Raw genomic sequence first — 22,863 nt, forward strand, 5'->3', positions numbered from 1 at the left:
TTACCTTCTCTAAGCACTCAGCATGATAGCTAACAAGCAGGTAACCAGGATGATTTTTGCTAACAATATTAAACTGTTCCAACCAAAGAATTATGGCTCCCATTGGCAGTCCTCAGGTGTCAATACATTTCAACTCTATGTGTAAATACTACTGCAATTAGATGACACTAAAACAGCTACCTTGGCATTCCTTCTACTGCTAAAAAGGAAATCAATGTAAACTCCAAATTCAAAGGAAAGACATTTATAAATTAAATAAAACCTGTAATAACTAGGGAAATTACTTAATATTATCTTTGTTACCAACCTACTGTTTCATCTTACACATACACACGCACACACACACACACACACACACACACACACACACACGCTAGCAGCATTGTTACATTGACACAGAAATTCCAAAATGCTTAACTTAAAATATTTTGTATTGTGAGCATAAAAAGCCATCAAGACTAATCCCTTTATATCTGGCTCTATATTAGGAAAAGAGCATGAGGGAGAGGGAGCTGTGTATAAGAAATTATCAATTACCTATTGTACTTCCCCCCAGTTCTAGTCCAGGAGAAGGATTTGTTAAAATCAGCTGAAATTTTTCATCTCCTTCTGGAATATCATCATCAAGAATCATGATGTCAACATTTTTATACCGTTCTCCATGAGCAAAATGAAGAATCTGGTCAAGAAAGTAAAAGTAGACAGTATGATATTTAAATATACTCTGCATTTTCACAGAATGGAAATACAATACAATATAGTTGTGAAAGTGAAATAAATGATTTAACAGGGATTTTTTTCTTTTTTGCTTAATTTTTTAAAATTTAAATTAACAATATTAAGTTTGGAAAGTAAAATTTGTGGAATAATAGAAGGAAGTAAACGTTTGGTTAAGTAATAAAAGGCATAAAGAGACAAAGTAAAATGTATTTTAAAACAATAAATGTGTTTCAAAGTACATCAAAACAGTGAAATACAACAGTTAAATTTTCAAGAAGCATAAGAAACACTCTGAGGTCCCCTAATAATATAAATTCTGTAACATTATAATACTTCAGTATTAAATATTGCAATAAAATAATGCATTAATAAAATACAGATTAATCTTTAGAATAGTATTGGAAATACAACTTATATGCTATCGTAAACAGTGAAGAGAGCTACTCCACTATGTGGAAGTCCTCTGCCCTAATTTACAGTGGGAATATGTCACAGTTTATTATTTTATATTAATTTGTTTATAGAGGGCTTAAGTCATTATCATTCTTAAGGAATTCACCATTGGGGTAAAGCTGTAATCCAGCCCCAGCTGTGCTTCCAAATTCTGGGCGTACACGAACAAGGAGACGTGGCCCAAAGCCCCCTCACTCCTCTGGGCGATCAGTGTTAAACGTCCTTGGGTTTCATTAATTTCAAACCTGTAAGAAAAAGAATACAAGCATTTTCCTTATAACCTTTTACTGTACAAATAGTAAAGAATCTGGACCTCAGAAAAGGACTCCCTTGTGGCCTTGGGCTTACCTGCTATATTGCCATTCGATTTTGCCTCGAGCACCATCGTTGGCATCAATAATAATTTGTGCAGTCAAGCCCTCTGAATCTGAAAAAACATAGAAATGCACTTTAACATAAATATAAATTATTTTAAAAGAACTATTTTATATAGAATTTAAAGGTAGTCTCTTGAAGACTACATTAATTCCTAATTTAGAGGTATTGGCAACATTATTCAGAAGATGTTTAAGAAAATAAAGACATTAATGCTTATAACATCTGAATAAGAAAACTGCTAACAAGAGGCACTGACTTACTGAAATTTAACCAGCTGAGAAGATTTGGGAAGAGTAGAAAGAACAAAGAGAAAGAAATGGGGAGAGAGAGGCAGGGAGTACTGCAGAGAAAAATGTATGAGGAGAAAAGAGAGACAGACAGAGGTGGATACAAACAGAAGCTGAGACAGGTGGGAAAGATGGGGAAAAGATTAGGAGAAATAAAGAGAGACTAACATTGAAGTAAACTGCTCTTATCCCTTTTTATTTTGTATTCTGTCCACCCAGTCAGTATGTTACCAATATCCATTATTCAGTTTTGAAATACTAATAACAAATCCTGTTACCATTTAGTTTTGTTTTTTAAATATGTTTGTCCTATACCTTTTAAATTCCAGAGGTACTATCTTAATCTGGGGGTAGTGTTGGCAGCTGACTGAGTAGGGGGAGGGTATGGAGAGTAATTCTCTCTGAGTGAAGAGAATACATTGTTGAGCAAATAATATAAAATCAGGAGCTGTGTCCATCAGACAGACTAGAGGCTGCAAAGCAGAATCCCAGCTCCACTATTTCCTCACTGTGTGACTTTGGGCATGTTACTTAGCTTCTCTTAGCCTCAGCTCCCTCATCTGTAAAATGGGAAGATAACAGGGAATAAAGGTACTAATGTTTAAAAGCACTTGGAACAGGAGCATTAGAAAGCACTCAATAAAAGTTAAACTATTCAAATTACCTTTAATATGAGTTTTAAAGAAATATGAATTATTTTGTTAGCTCTCTTAGTGTGAATGATAACTATCCCATAATAACTACTTGATGTACACGGCCTAGTCTCTGGAGTCATTTATTTCTTTTGCAAAATAACTGAAATTTATCAAACAGTGGTGTGTTGAAAACTGGTGATTTCCTTTTGATATTTTCAAAGTTATCCTGTTGAGCTCAGAAGTGAATAAGAAACTCCTATTACCCAGGCCTCTGCTCTTGGCCATGCTTCTCCTTCTTTAACTCAGACTAATTTCCCATCTGCCCAGGGCAACTTCTAACTAAAAAAAAAAGGAAGGCAGGCTACCTCTGTGCTATACACTACCACCCCCTACTGGGCTGTCACAGCTACAAGTTTCAAACAAATTTCCCAATATTAAATGTCCAAACCACAAACAGGTGTCTGTCTTTTAAAAATAAATAATCTACATAAATTTGTACTGAGGTTCAAGTTTTACCTTTCAGTCTGTAATGAATTAAATGAGTTTTTTCTAAGCATGAAAAGAAAGAGATAAAAGGTCAAAAAGAAATAAGAACACAACAAATACAAAAACACTCTGATTAACCTAAGATATAATAAAATCATTTGATAGTTTAGAGATCTAATGAAAACAGCAAAATAAATTTTAAAAGAAAAATGCCTTCCTAAGAACTAATTTAATTTTGAAGATTACAAATTCGGTTATAAAATGGTTGTAAGATGTAAAAAACATCACACAATAATCCTTAAATGTGTTTACAATGTCCAATAGTCAAACTGCAATAGTCTCTAAATTAAAATAAATCTAAAAGCGTAATTATTTTACACATAACTGATATTAACAAACATCACAATGACTACTTCTGATTTAAAAATTAAATAACTTTGTTTGCAGTGAGTAAACAGAAACAAACAAAAATCCACCATACCTAGTCTAGGAGGAAATGAAGTTAAAGGAGCCATAAGTTCAACATAAGTTAAGTTCACGAGGAAGTATTCTTCCAGTTCTGGTATATCATCCTGCAGAAATTACATCCATTAAACTCCCTATGACTATGCTCTCAAAGTAATTACCTCTGACAAGCTGTTTTTCAAATGATCTTATAAATATATATATTCTTAAATTGTATACAGAAAATATAAAAATGCTAACATAAATTAGAAAAGATCAACATGTCAAAAAGTCATGGCAATTGTATTTTTAATTTGACACCAAACGCAAAAACAACAAAAGCAAAAATAAGTAAGTAGAACTACACCAAACTAAAAAGCTTGTGTACAGCAAAGGAAATTATCAACAAAATGAAAAGGCAATCTGTGGAACAGGAAAAAATATTTACAAATCATACATCTAACATATGTAAAGAACTCACAAGCTCAATACCAAAAATCAAACAATCTGATTAAAAATGTGCAAAGAAACTGAATAGACATTTTCCAAGGGAGGTACACAATGACCAATAGGTACATGAAAAGGTGCTCAACATCACTAATCATCATGAAAATGCAAATGAAAATCACAATGAGATATCACCTAACATCTGTTAGAATGGGTATTATCAAAAAGACAAGAAGTGTTAGCAAGGATGTGGAGAAGGGACCTTTGTGCACTGTTGGTGGGAATATAAACTGGTGCAGCTACTATGCAAAATAATATGAGGTTCCTCAAAAATTTTAAAAAAAGAACAAACATATAATCCAGCAATTTCACACCTGGGTATATATCCAAAGGAAATGAAAACAGGATATCAAAGAGATATATGCACCCCCATATTCACTGCAGCATTATTTACAATAAACAAGATATGAAAACAACCTAAGTGTCTGTCAAGGAATGAATGGATGAAGAAGACACACTACTACTACTACTACTACTACTACTAATACTACACACACACACACAGAGGAATATTATTCAGCCACGAGAAAGATATAAATCCTGCCATTTGCATCAAAAGGGATTGTGCTAAGTGAAATAAACTAGGCAGAAGAAGACAAATAATGTATGGTATCACTTAAATGTGGCATCTTAAAAAGAAAAAAGAAAAGTCAAACTCATAGAAACAGAGTAGAAAACTGGTTGCCAAGGGGTTGGGTGGGATATAGAGAGATTGACCATAATCACTGATAGTCAAAGAGACTGACTATAAGTTTGACCTTAATCACATTTTTTAGATCCTTACCCAAGGACATTTTTCCAATTGATTTTCAGAGAGAGTGGAGGCAGGGGGCAGTTCGGCATAGGGGGTGGGAGGAGACAGAGAGAAAAAGAGAGAGAAACATCTATGTGAAAGAGGCACATCAATTGGTTGCCTCCTGAACCAGCCCCAACCTGGCTGAGGATCGAACCTGCAACCCAGGTACGTGCCCTTGACTGGGAATTGAACTCATGACCCTTCAGTGTGCAGGCTGATGCTCTAACCACTGAGAAACACAAGGCAGTAACCATAATCACATTTTAAGCCATCAACCTCTCCAAGGTCTCTCAGTCCCTCTAATTTAACCAGTCCTAAAAATTAAGATGCAACATCGATTTGCTGATCCAATGAAACCTTTAGAGTAACCAAAATGCTCCTTTAGAATCTCTTAGGCCGATGCCATCCTAAAGAGGACTGCCGTAAGGAAATTGTCTTTATCACAAGATATTTCTATAATAAAATACACAACTGCAGACCAGCCTATCTAGACAACAGCAGAAACCCCTGTGTGGTTTTAAAAAAAAAAATCACAAAAAGAGATAAGCTGATTTAAAGGTTCCAGAATATTCCATCAATTTCTACTTTCTGTGTGGTTATTTGGATTTAATACAGTAAAGCAAAAGAAGAGTTTACCTCGAGTATAGTTATGTTGATGGCTGCTGCTGTTACCCCTTCTTCTAAAATCAGAAAGCCAACTACCGGGACAAAGTCAACATCTGGCTCAGCTAAGTTTCCTTCTGTCTGGTTCTTTAGACTCAGTATTCCAGGAACTGTGGTATATGTGACATTAATGGCTCCTAGTTGAATTGGATGGGAAAAGATTTTATAATTAAACTTTTAATATAGTATCTCACTGGGAACTCTTAGGTTTTCCTAAAAGCACCTTAGTGGTTTGTATTATTAACCCAGCTCCTCACAGCTTCCCATATCCCTGACCTTCACTCATGTAATGGCTCAGTGATGTCCCACGGTTGGCAGGCATACTGCCCTGCCTCTAGGCTCTGAGTTTGGCTGTGTGACCTGTTTTGGCTGACAGTACACAATAAAGGGAAGAGGTGCTAGTTCTGAGCCTAGCCCTCAGGGGGCCTGGCATGCTTTTACTAGCTTCCTTGAACTTCTGCTGGTCCCGGGCGAAGAATGAGAGACATATGGAATAGAACCACCCCAAGCCCAGCCTAAGTTAGTGGACCCCACAGACAACATTATTATTATGCTGAGATGTTCTGTCTATTTGTTACATAGCATTTTTGTGACAATGTAAAATTACTTTAATCTATCAAACATAAAGAAGTTATAAAGTCCTATCCTAAAATTAATAAATACTGGTATTAATGCTTTTCCTGTCCCTTATTTGTTTCAGCCATGGCTTTCACCCACACAAGTAGGATACTGAAAAAGTACCTGTCAGGAAACCCCATTCACTCCAGAGCAACACAAACCTAGAGATCCGAATTCTCTGTTGATGAAAAGCTGAATCGTTATGTCAGCCTCTTGCAGCAAAACAAATCTTGATGAAAGAGCAAAATTTAAAACTCCATGTGGTTCATCACTGGCTTCCACAGTCAGGACAGCCGCATATCCCTGAGCGTCAAGCAGAGCGACTCCGGCCGGTGGGACTCCTAAAATTGTCAGGGAGCACAAAAATGATGACAGTGACTCGGCATTAACTTCTAAGTACGTAAAATGTAACCTCATTCTCTGAAACATATTAAAGTAGACAGAAAGTGTTCCATTTTGCTCATGTTCTTAATAGAAATCTTCAGGCTGAGTAAGAGGATCTGCATTTTAATCTTCTTTTTCTAGATAGCAAATCATGAATTTTTTCACTTGACATATTACTGTCATTATTTGCTAGATTGATCATCTGAATAACAGAAATTGAGTAGGAACTGAGGAAAGTACCAGATAATTTTCTCAAAATGACTGAATTTTAAATATACAAATACTGGGTCTAAATCCAAATTGGACTTCTAGTATAAAATTAATTACATAAAACTTTTATTCCATAAGAAAATATTTAGCAAAATTTTTAGAGGTTGATCCTGAGTACCTGAAGATAATATATTCCCATTCTGAGGTGATGTTTTATGGATTTAACATTTTTAGGAACAGATGATATATAAAGTAACATTAACTGTTAAGTTTATAGATAACTGTTACTTTTTAAAAGAAATTAATATACCAGCAAAAATTTAAAATTGAATTCTCAATTACCTTGTGTCCTGACATCATACAAAATGACTTGGTAAACTTCTTTCTCCTCAGGAATGCTGTCGTCCAACAAATGCACACATATTATATTACTCAATGACCCCTATGTCAAACAGAAAGAAATTCATGCCCATATTATCCCTAAACACAAAATATCTCCTACTTTTATTGGCCTTAAAAATTGTGCACTCAGGCCTGGCCAGGTCGCTCAGTGGTTGGAGAATCGACTCATACACCAAAGGTTGTGAGTTTGATTCCCAATCAGAGCATATATCCAGGTTGCAGGTTTGATCCCTGGTCAAACAGATAGATAGTTCTCTTTCATATCAATGTTTCTCACTCTTTTTCTCCCTTCCTCTCACTCTGGAAATATATTCTCAAGTGAGGATTGTAAAAAATTGTGCATCCAAACACATTTTTATTTAAGCCAAGTGTTCTGTGGCTTAAAAATATAAATTAAATTTAAAAAATCATTCACTCATGGGAAACCAGGCTTAAGGCAGATTGGGACTAATTGAATACTGAGATGAGTAATGTAGATCTTATTCAATGAGCAATGTAGCATGGTTGACAATTTCAGACAAAGCAACGAGTTGGGGAGATTCTATGGCAGTGGTGAACAGGAAAAACTCGAACATGGAAAAGACCAGAGCTTCAGCGAGAACAGGAATTAGAAATCCAGTGCAGTACTCAAGGCTGACGGTTATAGGGGCTTGGCTTAATATTGAGACAGTAGAAATACAAAGAAAAAGAATTAAACGCATTATCAAACAAGAATTCACCAAGTGAATGTGGGGAAGAGAGGAAGATGATAGAGTTACAATAAAGTGGTGCCAATTTTCTAAGAGCTCTTATAAAGTTACTAGAGGTCCAGTGCACAAATTCGTGCACCAGTGGGGTCCCTCAGCCTGGACTGCGGGGATCGGTCCAAAACCGGCAGCCCAACATCCCCCAACGGGTCCCAGAGTGTGAGACGGCACTCTGCAAAGTGGCTGTCGCTCGGCAGCTCCTGCGCTGAGTGTCTGCCCCCTGGTGGTCAGTGTATGTTATAGATACTGGCCAGTAGGCCGGTCACTTAGGCTTTTATATATATAGAGAAGAGGCCTGGTGCATGAAATTCGTGCACAGAGGGGGGTTCCTCAGCCTGGTCTGCAACCTCTCCAATCTGAGACCCCTTGGGGGATGTCCAACTGCCGGTTTAGGCCCAATCCCCGCAGTCCAGGCCGAGGGACCCCACTGGTGCATGAATCTGTGCACCGGGCCTCTAGTAACTTTATAAAAGCTTTTAGAAAATTGGCACCACTTTATTGTAACTCTATCATCCCTCTCACAATCCGGGATGACTGGCTCCTAACCACTCACCTGCCTGCCGGCCTGATCACCCCTACCTTGCCCCCCTGCCAGCCTGATCGTCCCTACCTTGCCCCCCTGCTGGCCTGATAGCCCCTATTTTGCCCCCCTGCATGTCTGATTGCCCCTACCTTGCCCCCCTGCATGTCTGATTGCCCCTAACCTCTCTGCCTGCCTGCCTGATCACCCCTAACTGCCCTCCCCTGCCGGCCTGATCTTGCCCCCAACTGCCCTCCTCTGCCAGCCTGATATCACCCCCAACTGCCCTTCCCTGCCAGCCTGATCTCGCCCCCAACTGCCCTCCCCTGCTGGCCTGATCACCCCTAACTGTCTCTGCCTCGGCCCCCACCACCATGGCTTTATCCAGAAGGAAGTCGGATGTCTGTAAGATGGCCAGTCGACCCGGTCTAATTAGCATATTACCCTTTTATTAGTATAGATAGATTATATAGGATAGGATTGCTTAAATGGGGGGGAGGGCGGGGAGCCTTTTTCAGCAGGAGGAGATGCTCTTTACAGACAAAAACACATAATCCCTATATCTGGACTGCTGGCCTTCGGTCGAGCCTTCTGTTGTTTTGGATGTTATGACCCTGGCTCTTTATATATATATAGATTTTGGATGTTATGACCTTGGCTCTTTATATATATATAGATTTTATATATATAGATTTCTCGACAATCACCTTTTTCAAACTATCAGAGTCTCTAAATGGCACCTCAAAAATATATTTTTAGTATTATCTTCATGCAATATTTTGTCAACAGGCCATAAAAGACATATATTTTTAGAGCTATATTTGTTGTTCCCAGGCATTTAAAGTTCTCAGACAGTGAGGAGTAGGATGGGGGACAAGCACTATCAGTCTTCAGAATGATGCAGTTGACAATAATGGGAGGCCAGGAGAGTAGCAATAGAGCCTGTCTCAAATACAAAGTTGACCTTTTCTATTTCTTTAAAGGAGACCTACCAAACACATATGGCAAAACAAATCCATTCCTTAAGTCTTAGAAATTCTTTATTCAAGTAATGTTCTTTCTTTAGGGTTCCAAGCAAGTAGCTCTCCCATCAACCTCCATTAATCCTTGCATTACATAATCAGAGTTTTCCTTTTTCTCAAACACTGTTTTCTCTACATATGTTTGGTAAAGCTCTTCTTCGTGGTCTTACCTCAGGAAAGAAAAGTTGTCCAGTAAAGTTAGCAAAATTGAGTTCTAGATTTTGCCCAATAATTTTCCAGTTGACAGTAACATTTCCTCGACCAGGGGGTGTTCTTATCACTTGGAATTGCAAAATTTCTCCTGCAAGTGAAATGTACAGATAAATGCTTAATGAGAAAGGAATTTAACATTTGAACTCAACCAAACCCAAATCCCAAACATGCAACTATTACAGTACCTTTTCCAGAACATTACAAAGCTGTTCTGTTTTGGGTTTTCTTAAAGCTTTATACATGCTTATTGTTTATTAGCCTGGGTATCTCATTTATAAATAATTCTATTTAGTAGAACTTCAGGAAGTTCAATATGTAAAAGTTACAAAAACACATGCTATAATGGGAAACACAAACTTTTATACACTCCAAAACATGCACCAGAACATGAATGTTCTGTAAATTAAAGAAAGTTCTCATGGTCAAAACTAACAATAGCACAAATAAATTTCCCTTCATTTTTCAAAAGGACACAATTCCTTACACTGATATGCAATGTGATTTTACACAATGCATGCATAAAAATGCTTGCAAATACCTGAAAATCACATTTCTTTAAATTGTAACTTACATATACCATCAATGATTATGTTTTATAAAAAGAAATACAAAGGAAAGGTGTCAAATCTGTACATCAGTCTCTGTAACTTCAACAAAGTTACAGTTTTCCTTCCTGGGTAATTGAGGTATTTTAGATACTTTCCATTCCTGGCTTTTGTCCTCATGTAATATTTTGTAAAATTGAAGAATATCACTATAGGCATTTCTTTTAAACTGCTGAAAGTGAAATGTAGTACTGCTGGGGGCCATGTGGCTTGCTGAAAATAGGCTCAATTCTAAAGCTTTGCATGATGACAAACCCAAGTTAAGGTATACTAACGAACTGTAGCACCAAAAAAATAATTATTGTGAAAAAATAAATGAGTTTTAAAGCTTTAAAAGAATACATCCAAATTGTATAGCATAGAAGTATAGTTGAAATCCATGCATATTCATTAAAAATATAACTTCTACTTATCCAAATAAGTAAACATAGTTGATACTTTTTAAATGAGCAGAGAAAAAATAAAATAAAATATAAATATCCTTTACACATATTTTTAAACTGCCATATTTTTTTAATTTCTGAAGATAATAAAATATTACTAATAGAAAGGTTTCTTAAAATATGGATTAATTCAAAAATTATATTAAGTTCAAATTACTGAAAAAAACAAAATTAAATTTGTATACTAAATATAAACATACTTATTTTTAGAACAATAAATTATTTGTGGAGAGTAGAGGATATTATAAGGCAAAAGAATCAGAAAAATTTCTAAATACGATTTCCTCAAACATTTGAATGTTCAATGTAAACATTTTTAAGTGTTTTAATACAAAAAAATTTAGTCACCATTCCATTAGTAGACTATGTCTTATTTGTGTGTTTTTTTAACATATAGAGACTGCTAGTTAAGAAATCAGATTATCAAAAGGTTGGATTAACTGAAAGACTGTGTTTAATCAGTCATAATTGTCAGCATACTATTTATCATTTTTTATACTTGAATAACTAACTCATACAAACAAATACAGGCGCTACTATAAAACCCCAGAGTCTCTCTATAGTACAATGTGCAGAATTTCTCACAGAGCATGTTTATATTGAACAAAAAGGGCTCATTACTGAAAGGCACAGATAGAGTCCTGGAGTCATTAAGCTGTTTTCACCAACAGTGTTGTCTGGTGACACAAATAAAAAGGTTTACAGAGTCATGGTTTTCAAATTTTTTTAAATCAAACAACCTAGTAATACTTCAAAAAGAAAATGATGAAAGCTTGATCAGTGCTAAAAATACAGTAAAATACAAGTGGCAAGAAACAAAATGTAAGTTAAATATCTATGTTGAAGGGGACCCTATAATCACAATAAATTTTTAAAATTATGGTTGCAAGATTATACATAGAGATTTAGAAATAAATATACATTATAAAGTAAAAATGAAAACAAAATGCTAAGGAGAGAAAGAAGTAAAATCCTCTATAAACTTAGTAAATGTAAAATACTCAAAGTATAAGACCTCTTAAATAATATCATCTTTGAAAATTTAACACATTACCATACAAGGAACTTGCAAGAAAATGTTGCAAGAATCACAATTTGCAACATGATTCTCTCTCTCTCTCTCTCTCTCTCTCTCTCTCTCTCTCTCTCTCTCTCTCTCTTTCACACACACACACACACACACACACACACACATAAAATATAAACAAAGCATTCCTTGAACACATAATCTAACTATGTCAATAGCATGAATAGTGTAAAATTTTTTCAAATAATCAAAATGAAGGTATTGATTCTGCCTCTTTAAGACAAACTCCCAGGAACCAGGTCCATTTAAAATGCCTCCTGGGCAATATTACTAGAAAGTTACGTTCTACCTGGATAAGGAGTCAAAGAACTGTCTTTAAAAAAGAAGAAACTTAAAACAAGTGCTTAGTCTTATATAATGGGAAGGACAGAAGGTAGGTCTGTGAGGAAAGATAAATTTTTTACATAACAAAAATGTTACCAAGTACTACACTGCCTTCTAGGTTTTGCCCATGAAGGACTAATGGGGACCCTCATCTACCAAATAATCTGACTACATCCAGACAAGAAATCTATGGTGATTTCTAAAACAGATATATCATATAGAATCTAGGCCTAGCCTAATACAGATAAGGAATCTATATATATAAAGAGGTAATATACAAATTAGCCGGGATGCCTTAAGGCATCACAACCAGCTCAGGAGGCTACATCACGACCGGCTCAGGAGGAGCTGTGTGCACAGATGGGCGGGAGGGGACTGCATGACGCCCCGAGCCCCAGCGGCCACGGGGAGGCTGGGGCTGGGGGAAGGCTGGAGCGGAGACACGATACACAGGGGCACCTGCTCCGAGACGCCCCCACCCCAGCGGACACACACCAGGGCGGCCTCTGCATGTGAGCTGCAGAGGAAACACCTTTTCTGACCACTCATTGGCTAAGCTCCCTGTACGCCGCCACGCAGTGTTCTTGGTAACTTGGGTAATAAGAATCTAAGAAGGTGATCTAGGGTTTTTCCACCACACTCCTGGAGGAAAAAATGAAGGTCCGCTGCTGGAGGGCTAAGAAATGTCATATCCTGCCCTAGCCGGTTTGGCTCAGTGGATAGAGCCTCGGCCTGTGGACTGCAGGGTCTGGGTTTGATTCTGATCAAGGGCATGAACCTAGGTTACAGGCTCCTCCCTGGCTGGAGCCCAGGTCAGGGCTCATGCAGGAGGCAACCAATCAAAGTGTCCCTCTCACATTGATGTTTCTTTCTGTCTTTACCTCTCTCTTCCACGCTCTCTAAAAATCAATGGAAACATATCCTCAGGTGAGGATAAAAAAAGAAAGAAAGAAAGAAATGTCATATCCTATGAAAGACACATCTTGAAAATGCCTAAAGAAAGTTGTCATCTTTTCATGGTGAAGGGACTGGAGTCCGTGCTGATGAAAACACCTTGGCAGCTGCAGCGACCGGCAGTGGCAGCAGCAGTGGGGTGATGAGGGTGGTGCCTTTCCCTGATCAGTCCGGTCACCATCCGCAGAGGGAGGCCAGATTGCAGCTTAGGCCACGGGGAGCAGGCCTAAGCCATCAGTAGGACATCCCCTGAGGGCTCCTGGACTGTGAAAGGGGGCAGGCTGGGCTGAGAGACCACCCACCACCCCAATACACGAATTTCATGCACTGGGCCTCTAGTAGAAATATAAAATGCATGCAGAGGGAAGCTCAGGCTACCTAGCGGTGGCGCTGCAACAGGCGGGCAGGGCCTCCCTCTGCAGAGCAATCGATCGTGGGGCTCCCAGACTGTGAGAGGGCACAGGCCAGGCTGAGGGGACACCCCCCACTCCCCACCGAGTGCATGAATTTCGTGCACCAGGCCTCTAGTCTTACATAAGAGACTTGACCATACATGGATTTTTATATTTTCAGGGGTCCTAGAACCAACCCCCATGCTTACTGAGGGACAACTAGATAGCTGATCTATATTTTTAAAAATTACATTTCTTGTTCAAATCTTTGCCTATAAAAGATTCATAGAATCTTTGAGAAAAGAAAAAAATTTAAACCCACTGAACGTAACATGAGGTTATGATACTACTAAGTTGGGTGACTGAGTGAAGCATCTCACATAGATTTATAAAGAGCACATTTATACACAGTTTGCAACCACAGTAAAAATCTATTGTCCCATATTTCTAAATTCTTCCCATTACATTTGAAAGAAAGTAATATTTACCACTAGACATTTGTTCAATTGCTTTAGGACAAAAATGTAGAAAAAGCATTCTTCAGAATTCAGTACATTGTTAAACTCTAAAGCAATTCCTCCCCATGAATTTAAAATGCACTCCAGAGCCAGAAATTCAGTATAGTCCATGTTTTAAATCTAATCACATAAATGAAACTCCAATTCTAGGCCAAAGCAACGTTAACATTGTTAAAATCCCATTTTTACCCCATTTTTTTAGCAGTTAACTTTGAAGAATCACTATTAAGCTTTCACTAATTCACTTTGTTACCCTTATGCTTGGTATACTCTTCTCTGTGCAATTTCACGGCAATATAAAGAATACACACACGAAATACTAAATTCTTGAAATAGTACATATAGTGTCTTTGAAAAAGAAAACTAATTCAGACTCTAGGAAAAAGGTTTAGGAACAAAGGAAAAGAAAAATAAGTTAAAAAAATAGAAATTCCTCCCAATTTATGTTTAGAAAATATATTTTTAAAAATCTAGCACTCATGTAAACAGTAAAAGCAATTCAGTGTTTTATTTCCTGTACCAAACTCATGCTCATAGGTTGATATGCGACAGCAGGTTTTTAACCAGCAACAACACACTTGGACCACTTGTTTTAATCACCAATCCCCTTGTCCTCTTTGCAGATATTTAGCTGTTGGCAGCTAAAGAAACCACACTCTGATTTTCAGGTTACGTTCATCCAGGTGAAGGTCAACACAGGTGCCGGTGTCAGCGGGAAAGCTGAGGTTTCTTCAGAACCCGCCAAACCACCCACCATCATCACTGCCCACGCGCTCAGAGGATGCACTTTCATGCCCTAGCTGCTTTACAATTAAAACACCTTTGAAGTGATACTGGTCATCCAAATTCTTTGGTATTCTTAAAAGAAATGCTATCATGTTGAAAATCACATCCCTAGTCTAGCTCTAAGTCTTCCCTTAAATCTAATCCTTCCTGGCCCTGATCTTATTTATACCCTCCATACCACTGACTTTTATTATCTTCTACATTATTTTCTTTCTTGCATTTCTTCAACAAGACAAAAACTAATCCAAAATACCCCTCTTTAATCCGTTTTCTCCAATTTTTTCTCCTTTCCTTGCTCTCCATGGCCAATAAAACAGACTATCTCCTAGGGCAGTACTTCTCACACTTAATGCAGCGGAGAGCAAGGGGGTTTTGTTTATTTTTCTTGTTTTGTTTGCCCTGACCTATCCATTGTGGACTGACATTTTTGTACAATACCATAAAATGAAGGGCTAGATTAAATAGCAAAAAGAACACATATACAAGCCCATAGATACCACTTTTGAGTATCACAGCAAAATGAAGTTGTTCTGTGTAAGTTTCTGGAAAAGGCGATTTCAGTTTCTGAACTTACCTTGTCAGAAACTAGTGGAGACACGTTGTGGACAGGCATTGGCCTGAGGACCACACTTTGAGAAGCACTGCCTGAAGGCCTCTATAGCCGTTTATCATCCTTAGATATTTGCCTCTTCTCCCAAGTTCTCTTTTACAATGTCATGGTTATTAATGTTTCCTCTAGCACATCCGGAAATCTAATCTCACTTTGTTGCACATGTTAGTATGAGACATACTGATTAGTTATGATGATAACTAATGAAAACACACTCTTAGCGTGGTTTCTTCCCACCTCTTTGGGAGAACTTTCTCTCTTTCCTCTCAGATCTTTTCTTTCCTAGCACCTTAGCCTGGTGTTCCATATGGCTCTATCCTTGACTACTTGCTTTTCTTTCTCTAGCCATAAAGATTTTATTAATTTTTCTGATTTCAACTATTATCTCTAAATATCCAATTTCCATGTGTAACCTAGATAGAGTCAGGTTCTCTCACCAGTTTCCTTCTCTTACACAGACATTTTAATTCAAATTCATTATTCTTCCAACTCAAACCGCTTGAAATATTTACTCCAAGTTCCTACATTGTCAAGTTCTGCAGCAGATTTAAGTTCAAGCAAAACAAAGTCTCTTCTCATAAACTGCCCTATGGCATGGCCTCTGGATTCAGACAGCACTGGGTTTAAGCTCCTCCATGAATAACTGTGCTACTTAGTCTCTAAAATTCAGTTTCTTTATGCAAAAATATGCTGTATACCATTATACGTATTGTTATAATTAAGTGAAATAATGGATGTGAAATGTCTGGCACACAGAATAATGTTATTATTGTTGTCATAGTTATTAAGATTAACTTCCCCTATGGTGACTTTCTACTTGCATTATGTTACAAATAATTTTTTGATGATCTGTCTTTAGTTAAATGTATAGCTGTTTATTAGTCACTTCCACCCACTACTGCTCTAAAAACAAGATATTCTAGGCCATCAATCAAAAGAAAGAGTGTTGGAAATGGCTAAGGCATTTGCATTGATAAGTTAAACATACAAGTTGGGAGTACAGTAATGTGAAAGGTAAGACACACTAAAATTCACTTAGTTTCCAGCACAGCAACTAATTAGCTGTATGACCTTGTCAAGTCATTCTTTCACTGTCTCAGTTTTCTCATCTGTAAAATAGAAGTCCAAATGCATGATCAATATCCTTTCCATTTCTTATCTTTTTGAGGTACAACTTTTTTTTATTTCTAAATATGAACTACAATGAAACACTGGCTATAAATACAAGTTTTATCTCAAACAGGCTTATTTGACGACCAAAAACATTGCTATCATCTTTTAAACAAAACAATAGCCTATACAGGGTGGGACAAAAGTTGGTTTACATTTGTTCATATGGAAAATAATACAATAATTAACAAATAATAGTGCAAAAATAAACTGTTTCATGTACTCAAGGTATAAATCTACTTTTGCCCCACCCTATATATGCAACACCTTACATATAATGTAAAATATTAAGAATTCCAAAAAATTTGTTTAAGAAGAAGATGAACATTTTATAATTTTTTTTTCTAGTTTGGCACTTTGTTCATAAAATATATAAACACAATATAAAACCAAGGCTAACACACTCACTGATTACAAACCACCATTTGTTTTTGAACAGAAAGCCGATGTTTCACTGTTTAATATGGGCAGCTGCCATTGAGCACATACACACTTGCCAGGAGCAATGCTAAGCACTTTATATTTATTAGCTCACTTAATCCTCACAAAGAAACCTATAAGTGACATTTGCTACCATTTAACAGATGAGAAAGCTGAGCAACCTCGGTCTGACTAACTTCCTTAAAGTCACGCAAGCGGGGACAGGCAAGCTAGAACACAATACCAATCCACCAGGCCTATAAATGTAGTTAAACAGTTCACTGTATAGCCCTCTCCCACATAAGGTCCATGCACATTAGCATACATAGCCCTACAAAAATAATGAAAGGATAAAAAACATCAGAATCATTAAAAGACTAAACAAAAATTGACATCCATGAAAAAGAGAATGAATGTGCTCAACACAAAAAGGAACCCACCTTCATGACCTATGACAGATCTGGAAGCTGTCTGAAAGCTAACAATTCCCGCCACGTTGTCATTGGCCAAAATGTTCACTCGCACAGTGTCGGAGCTGGGCAAAATTCTACTTCCGCCTTCAGTGTATACTAAGCTCACTATGATGCTTTCATCGTCCTCTGGCTCGGGATCGTCCAAAATGGTTAAAATGGCTGTCTTTTTGGTTTCACCTATACAAAAATTAATTCAAAGCAACACTAATTTGTAAACTGCTATTACTTCATATGATAACTTGGTAGTTACTAAAGCCACTGGAAAAAAATCTAACTTTAAATTTTCATCTTCACTCCTTCCTCATCAAATTTTCATTATTTCCTTTGAGATAAGGAGAAAGTTACCAATTACCAACCTGTGCCCCTCAACCCATCAGGCATTTCATATTCCATTATTCCCAAAATAATTTACATTATTCCCAAAATAATTTTAGAAACAACATTATAGAAATGTTTTATACTATTTTAAAAATTTACTCTAAAACAGATGCTGATTGGGTATTTCAAAAATTGGGTATTGTGTATCATGACCCCCAGTTACTATTTCCAAAAAAATTTACACAAAAAGGTAAATAATAAAAGGTGCAATGAACTGCTTTAACATATGTAATTGTGAGTGTTTACTTCAATCATTTTTTTCTGTATACAGTGAGGTTTTTATGAGTACACGTCACTTTTTCAAGTGGAATCTATTATTGCCCAAATCAGGATTTAAACAATGATCTCAGTAAAAATACCTTTCTCCCACGCAAAGTATTAGCCACATGTTTGATTGTAGTTTTCCTTAAAAAATTAGAGCTTTCCTTAGACTTGTTTACTTATCTGTATCACATATAATGGAATAAAACTCACACATCTCCTAAAACTCTTCTTTGTTTAATAAACTAAAAGGATACATATGTAAGGCCATGTCAGTCTTCATGTGTCATGTCAACCAACTTCTATTTTTTCAAATCCACACTACGCTTTTGCATATTAACATTATCATAAAAATTGAATATGATAACTTTAGGACATACTGCAATCCATTTAGAACCATCACTCACCTTCAGAAAAAGTCAGAATGTCTCCAGCACCTATAAAATCTAAACCTTCAGTAGCGGTTCCACCAACAACACGCCACTCGACTGTCACCTGACCTAAGCTGCCCCCTGTCCTGTGGATCATCAGCTCCACTGTGGTTTGGGGCTTCTCCTGGACTTCTACGTATAAGCCATCTTCTGAGGTGTTGGGACTAATACTGTACATCATGAACACCCCAAAGGCATCGCCATTTAATGCTATGACAACTGTAGAAGTATTTGGCTGTCCTATGGTTGGCTGGTTTTCAAAACTGGCCGTGATGTTCATGAGGTGAACTTCAACAAGAGAAATTAGGAAACTCTCATCCATCTCTGGGATATCATCCACAAGAATAGAAACTGTAAGATTTGCAAATTCATCGCCTTCCAGCATTATGACCCATTGCCTTGTCACAGGCTCATAGTCACTGCCAGCCACGGCCTGACCGCTAAAAAGAGACGCTACCCTGGTCATGTTTTTCCTGTAGGTCCAGAAGTCTGAGTGGTTAACATTCGGACTGATCCATGATGTCATCCAAAAACACTGGGGGCCCTCGGAGGCACTGAAAAATGAAAACGCTGAGCATGCATGTTCTTTGAGGCACAAAGTGGCACAAGTATGCTGGGGTTCCCCCACGGCAGAGACATTCACCCAAGTTCTCCAAAGTGGGTCAGGCACCCCCTGCATTGGCGATTCATAGTAGGACAGTAAATCTTGACCTTCCTCCATGGCAAGAGCCACTACATCGATATCGGAGGTACTGTAGAACAGCAAGAGCTGACCAAAGCGCCCGCCGCTAAAACGTGGAGTGACAATTAAAAGACACATTAAGCACTCAAAGCAATCTGTGGATTACATATAGAAAAGAACTGCTAATTGCCGTTTTCACTTTTTAAGTATATAATAATGTCGTTGTACAAACACAACCATGCTTCTATTACATTTGTCTTTCAATGCTTTACTTTCTCATGTAAGGTAACCTTGCTAGTTTTCGATCAAACAAAATATTTACCAAGTTATGAAAATATCTTGTAAGACATGCAAGTCATATCCATTTTTAAATTATCAAACAGAAATAGAAAATTAATTTTCATTACTAGATTTCTCTGAAACAAAGTAACAATAATAGCATGAGTACATTTTGAGGAAATATAATTATTTGCCATAAGGTCCCCAAGTCCTATATTTTCTATTTCTAAAGGAATTCAGTGAACTGTAAACTGCCTCACGAAAGAAATGCAGGAAAAAAAAGAACTTGAAAATTAACCACTTCACATATGAATGTTCTTTAATTTAGAAGCTACTTGTACTTAAGTTCTAACTAAAACAAGTAACAGGTTAAAGCAACAAATTTTGGGAGTTAGAAAGTCCCATGATGTATAATCTATTTCACTAATAACAGGTATGATAAATATAAAGAGCTCTTTATATTATTAGGCATCAATCATTTACTAAATTATAATTTATATTGTATTGAAAAACAAATTGTGCACGAGATCCTTTCCCATCACCCCACAATTCTCATCACCTCCCCATCCCAGATGCAAGTCACCATCTCATATACCTTCTCCTGACAGTTATGTTAGCACAGGAACTTCTCTCCAGAGGCTCTTGAACACGGTAAACCGACTGAACAAAGGCTACTGTACCATAAGGATTATCATTGGCAGGAATAATAATATTTGCCACTCGATCTAACCCAATAGTACCTCCACCAGAGGCATCAGTTAGTTGCACTTGGATAACCTAAAAATACAGTGAAAACTTCCTTAACAGAAACCTAGTTCTGAAATTAGAATAAAAGTGATTCAAGGGAAAAAATTAAACATATCCATACAAGTATAAGAACAAAGTGAAATGTAATATAAATGTGTTAAAAAAAACTATCCCATTACATTTATAAACCCAACATGTAACAGAATAATCCATCATGAACTTTTAATAATACAGCATGGCTATACATTTAAAAATGGGCTATTTAAGTTCCTTAATATTCAGTTATATAATTTTGTGAATCAATTTTGAGATGCCTGGTTATGTTTACCACTTTAATAATATACTTTTAGTCCTATACCTTTTTTTATTTAGGGAAAATAGTACATATGTTTCATGAAGTTAATATATTATGCTTTATTTTTCACATTCTCTTAAAAATTCGCTGACAAAATTTAAAAGAAAAAATATCATATCACAATACCACCTATATTTAGAGAGAAGAGAAGTGTTGTAAAGATATTAACTAGTAACTAATATTTTAGGAGTGAATAATGATACAATTACCATTCAAATGAAATTTTATGAACTACCTTTCTATAAAAATTTGACAGAATTAAAGAATAAATGCTATTAAATTCAATTTTATGAGATCTGGGCTTTAATAATACTCGAATTTTATAAAATAAAAGCATCCTTAGCCAATATATGGCATTGATGAATCAGCTTTCCCCCTAAGACTCTACTTTTATTTGCTACTTTGCTAATTCATCATGAAAAATAAAGATCAGGCAGCTATATCTAGCATGGTATTTGTCACATAGTAAATTCTCAAAATTGTTGAAGAATAAATTAATGAACAAGTGAAAATATCAAAATCTAATTTAAGCCCAAAGGGAGTATGGATATAAACAAATTAAGAATTTATATGAAACAATGTAGCAAAAATTATGATAAATGTATTATATATTTAATCACTTAACCAAAATGTTGAAAAATACAATTGCATAAAAATATCTTACACTAGTAAACTGGTATGTGCATAAGACCTATTTCTAGAATATTCCTGGTTTCGTTATCTGTAAGGATCACTTTCATACTACCATATTTTGAACATTCTTGCAGAAATAATTTATTTGACATCCTCTATAAATGTCACAACAACAGCATCTGTTCTAGTCACTACAAGACAAGGCATGATTTACAGTGTAATTCTATACTAGGCATCCTCTCACCTCTTCAATCTCCGGAACGTCGTCAGCCAGGACCTCTAACAACAAGGTTTGAATGGTTTCCCCAGGGGCAAAGGTCACATTACCTGAGACAACTCGCAGGTCGCCAGTAGCAAGCTGTCCATTAATGGTGGCAACCCACTGAATAGTAACATTGCCGAGTGTCCCAGAATTTCGAATTATTGGCAGGTTTACCTTCACTGAATTAAACTCAGGTTCCTCTACAATAAGTTTAGTAATCTGAAAACCTGAAGGGCAGAGCAGAGTTAATTTCACATACAAAATGAAACTGAATTACACAGATCTAAACAATCACTGTCCTAGTCACGTTTTCCCCCTTATGCAATCTAAGTAGCTAACCCCCATCCAATCAGAGTAACATGCTGTGATATAAAGGGGTTGGGCTACCAAAATTTCAAAATGGTTTTTAATTATGATAGAAGCAGAAATCACAAATCCAGATGCCCACAGGGGCCAGGCATACACCAGTTGTGAGTGAAGAGTATCTAATGAATTCTGTGGCTAACTGCACAGTGCGAGCCTGGTCCAAAGGGCCAGTGGCTATAAGGCTCCCATGACTGATGCTATGCAGCAGAGGGGGCTGGATGTTGCCAGACTTTCCTACTAAACCAGAAAGCCCAGATATCCAAACTTTTGTGTAAATTTCTATAAATTAATTTTTTAAAGAATTACCTAAGATTCACAAAACACATCTAGGAGCCAGATATAATATGTAAGGTTAAAAGATTGTGACTTCCACATTTATGCAAAGGTTCAGAACCACTGCCAGTGAGTATACAAGATGCTGTACATATCAGTATTAACAAGTTAAAAAGAGAACATGATCAAATCAATTCTTCATCCCTAAAAACAAAGAAATGTATGATCTATGCAGACAAGTGAAAGAGATACAAACTAATGTGGTTACCAAACAATCCATAGGGGTCGTCAGAGGCCTCAATAATAATGATTGCCTCTGTTAACGCCCCTAGTTTGGCTCCTCCTGTTGTTTCATTCAGCAGTTGCACAAGAAAAGATTCTTCCAGCTCAGGGTAAATGTCATTAATGATATATATTGGCACCGCTTTACTGGTTTCCCCTTCTAGCAAGACCACATCTGATGAAGCTATACTATAATCTTCACCTACAGAGACAAAAAGCAAAATGCCAAGACTTATTCCACAATATAATAAACATGCCAACACACCAGGGGAATCTATGATGTATCAAATTTTATGGATATACTTGGAAAGACTTTTTTTGAGAATATTTACTAGATTTATTCTGAACAAGAAGATTTTACCTGTCTTGCTAAAAAAAAGGGGGTTGGGAGTTTGATATCATAAAACAATGAAAAAGATTTCCTAAGGGTGTTTGAGTTCACATGTTCATTTTTAGAAAGATGTGTACATAATTTGTACTATTTGTCATATATATATATATATATATATATATATATATATATATATATATAGCATTCCCCAAAAAATGTATACACACATTTTGAATAATTATAAAGGCAGTGTTTATTAAAATACATTTCATTTTCAAAACTGAGCTATCAGCTGTTAAAGTGTTTATATATTTTTG

The 22,863-nt window shown here is 36.6% G+C and overlaps 1 protein-coding gene across 1 annotated transcript in view; it reads right to left on the minus strand.

Moving 5' to 3' along the window:
* The window catches only part of ADGRV1 (adhesion G protein-coupled receptor V1), a gene marked incomplete at its 5' end in the record, with an annotated part of 444,372 nt that overhangs the window by 350,091 nt on the left and 71,418 nt on the right, over nt 1-22,863 (minus strand). Inside the window, 13 exons of the mRNA XM_079797671.1 lie at nt 538-679; nt 1,280-1,418; nt 1,522-1,600; nt 3,441-3,531; nt 5,343-5,506; nt 6,149-6,328; nt 6,924-7,023; nt 9,442-9,572; nt 17,234-17,443; nt 18,313-19,124; nt 19,893-20,074; nt 21,277-21,521; nt 22,202-22,417. Of these exons, the coding sequence (XP_079653797.1) occupies nt 538-679; nt 1,280-1,418; nt 1,522-1,600; nt 3,441-3,531; nt 5,343-5,506; nt 6,149-6,328; nt 6,924-7,023; nt 9,442-9,572; nt 17,234-17,443; nt 18,313-19,124; nt 19,893-20,074; nt 21,277-21,521; nt 22,202-22,417 (2,691 nt within the window). The remainder of the gene's footprint in view (nt 1-537; nt 680-1,279; nt 1,419-1,521; nt 1,601-3,440; nt 3,532-5,342; nt 5,507-6,148; nt 6,329-6,923; nt 7,024-9,441; nt 9,573-17,233; nt 17,444-18,312; nt 19,125-19,892; nt 20,075-21,276; nt 21,522-22,201; nt 22,418-22,863) is intronic.

Source organism: Cnephaeus nilssonii, assembly GCF_951640355.1.
Source record: "Cnephaeus nilssonii genome assembly, chromosome: 2".
Taxonomy (NCBI): Eukaryota; Metazoa; Chordata; class Mammalia; order Chiroptera; family Vespertilionidae; genus Cnephaeus; species Cnephaeus nilssonii.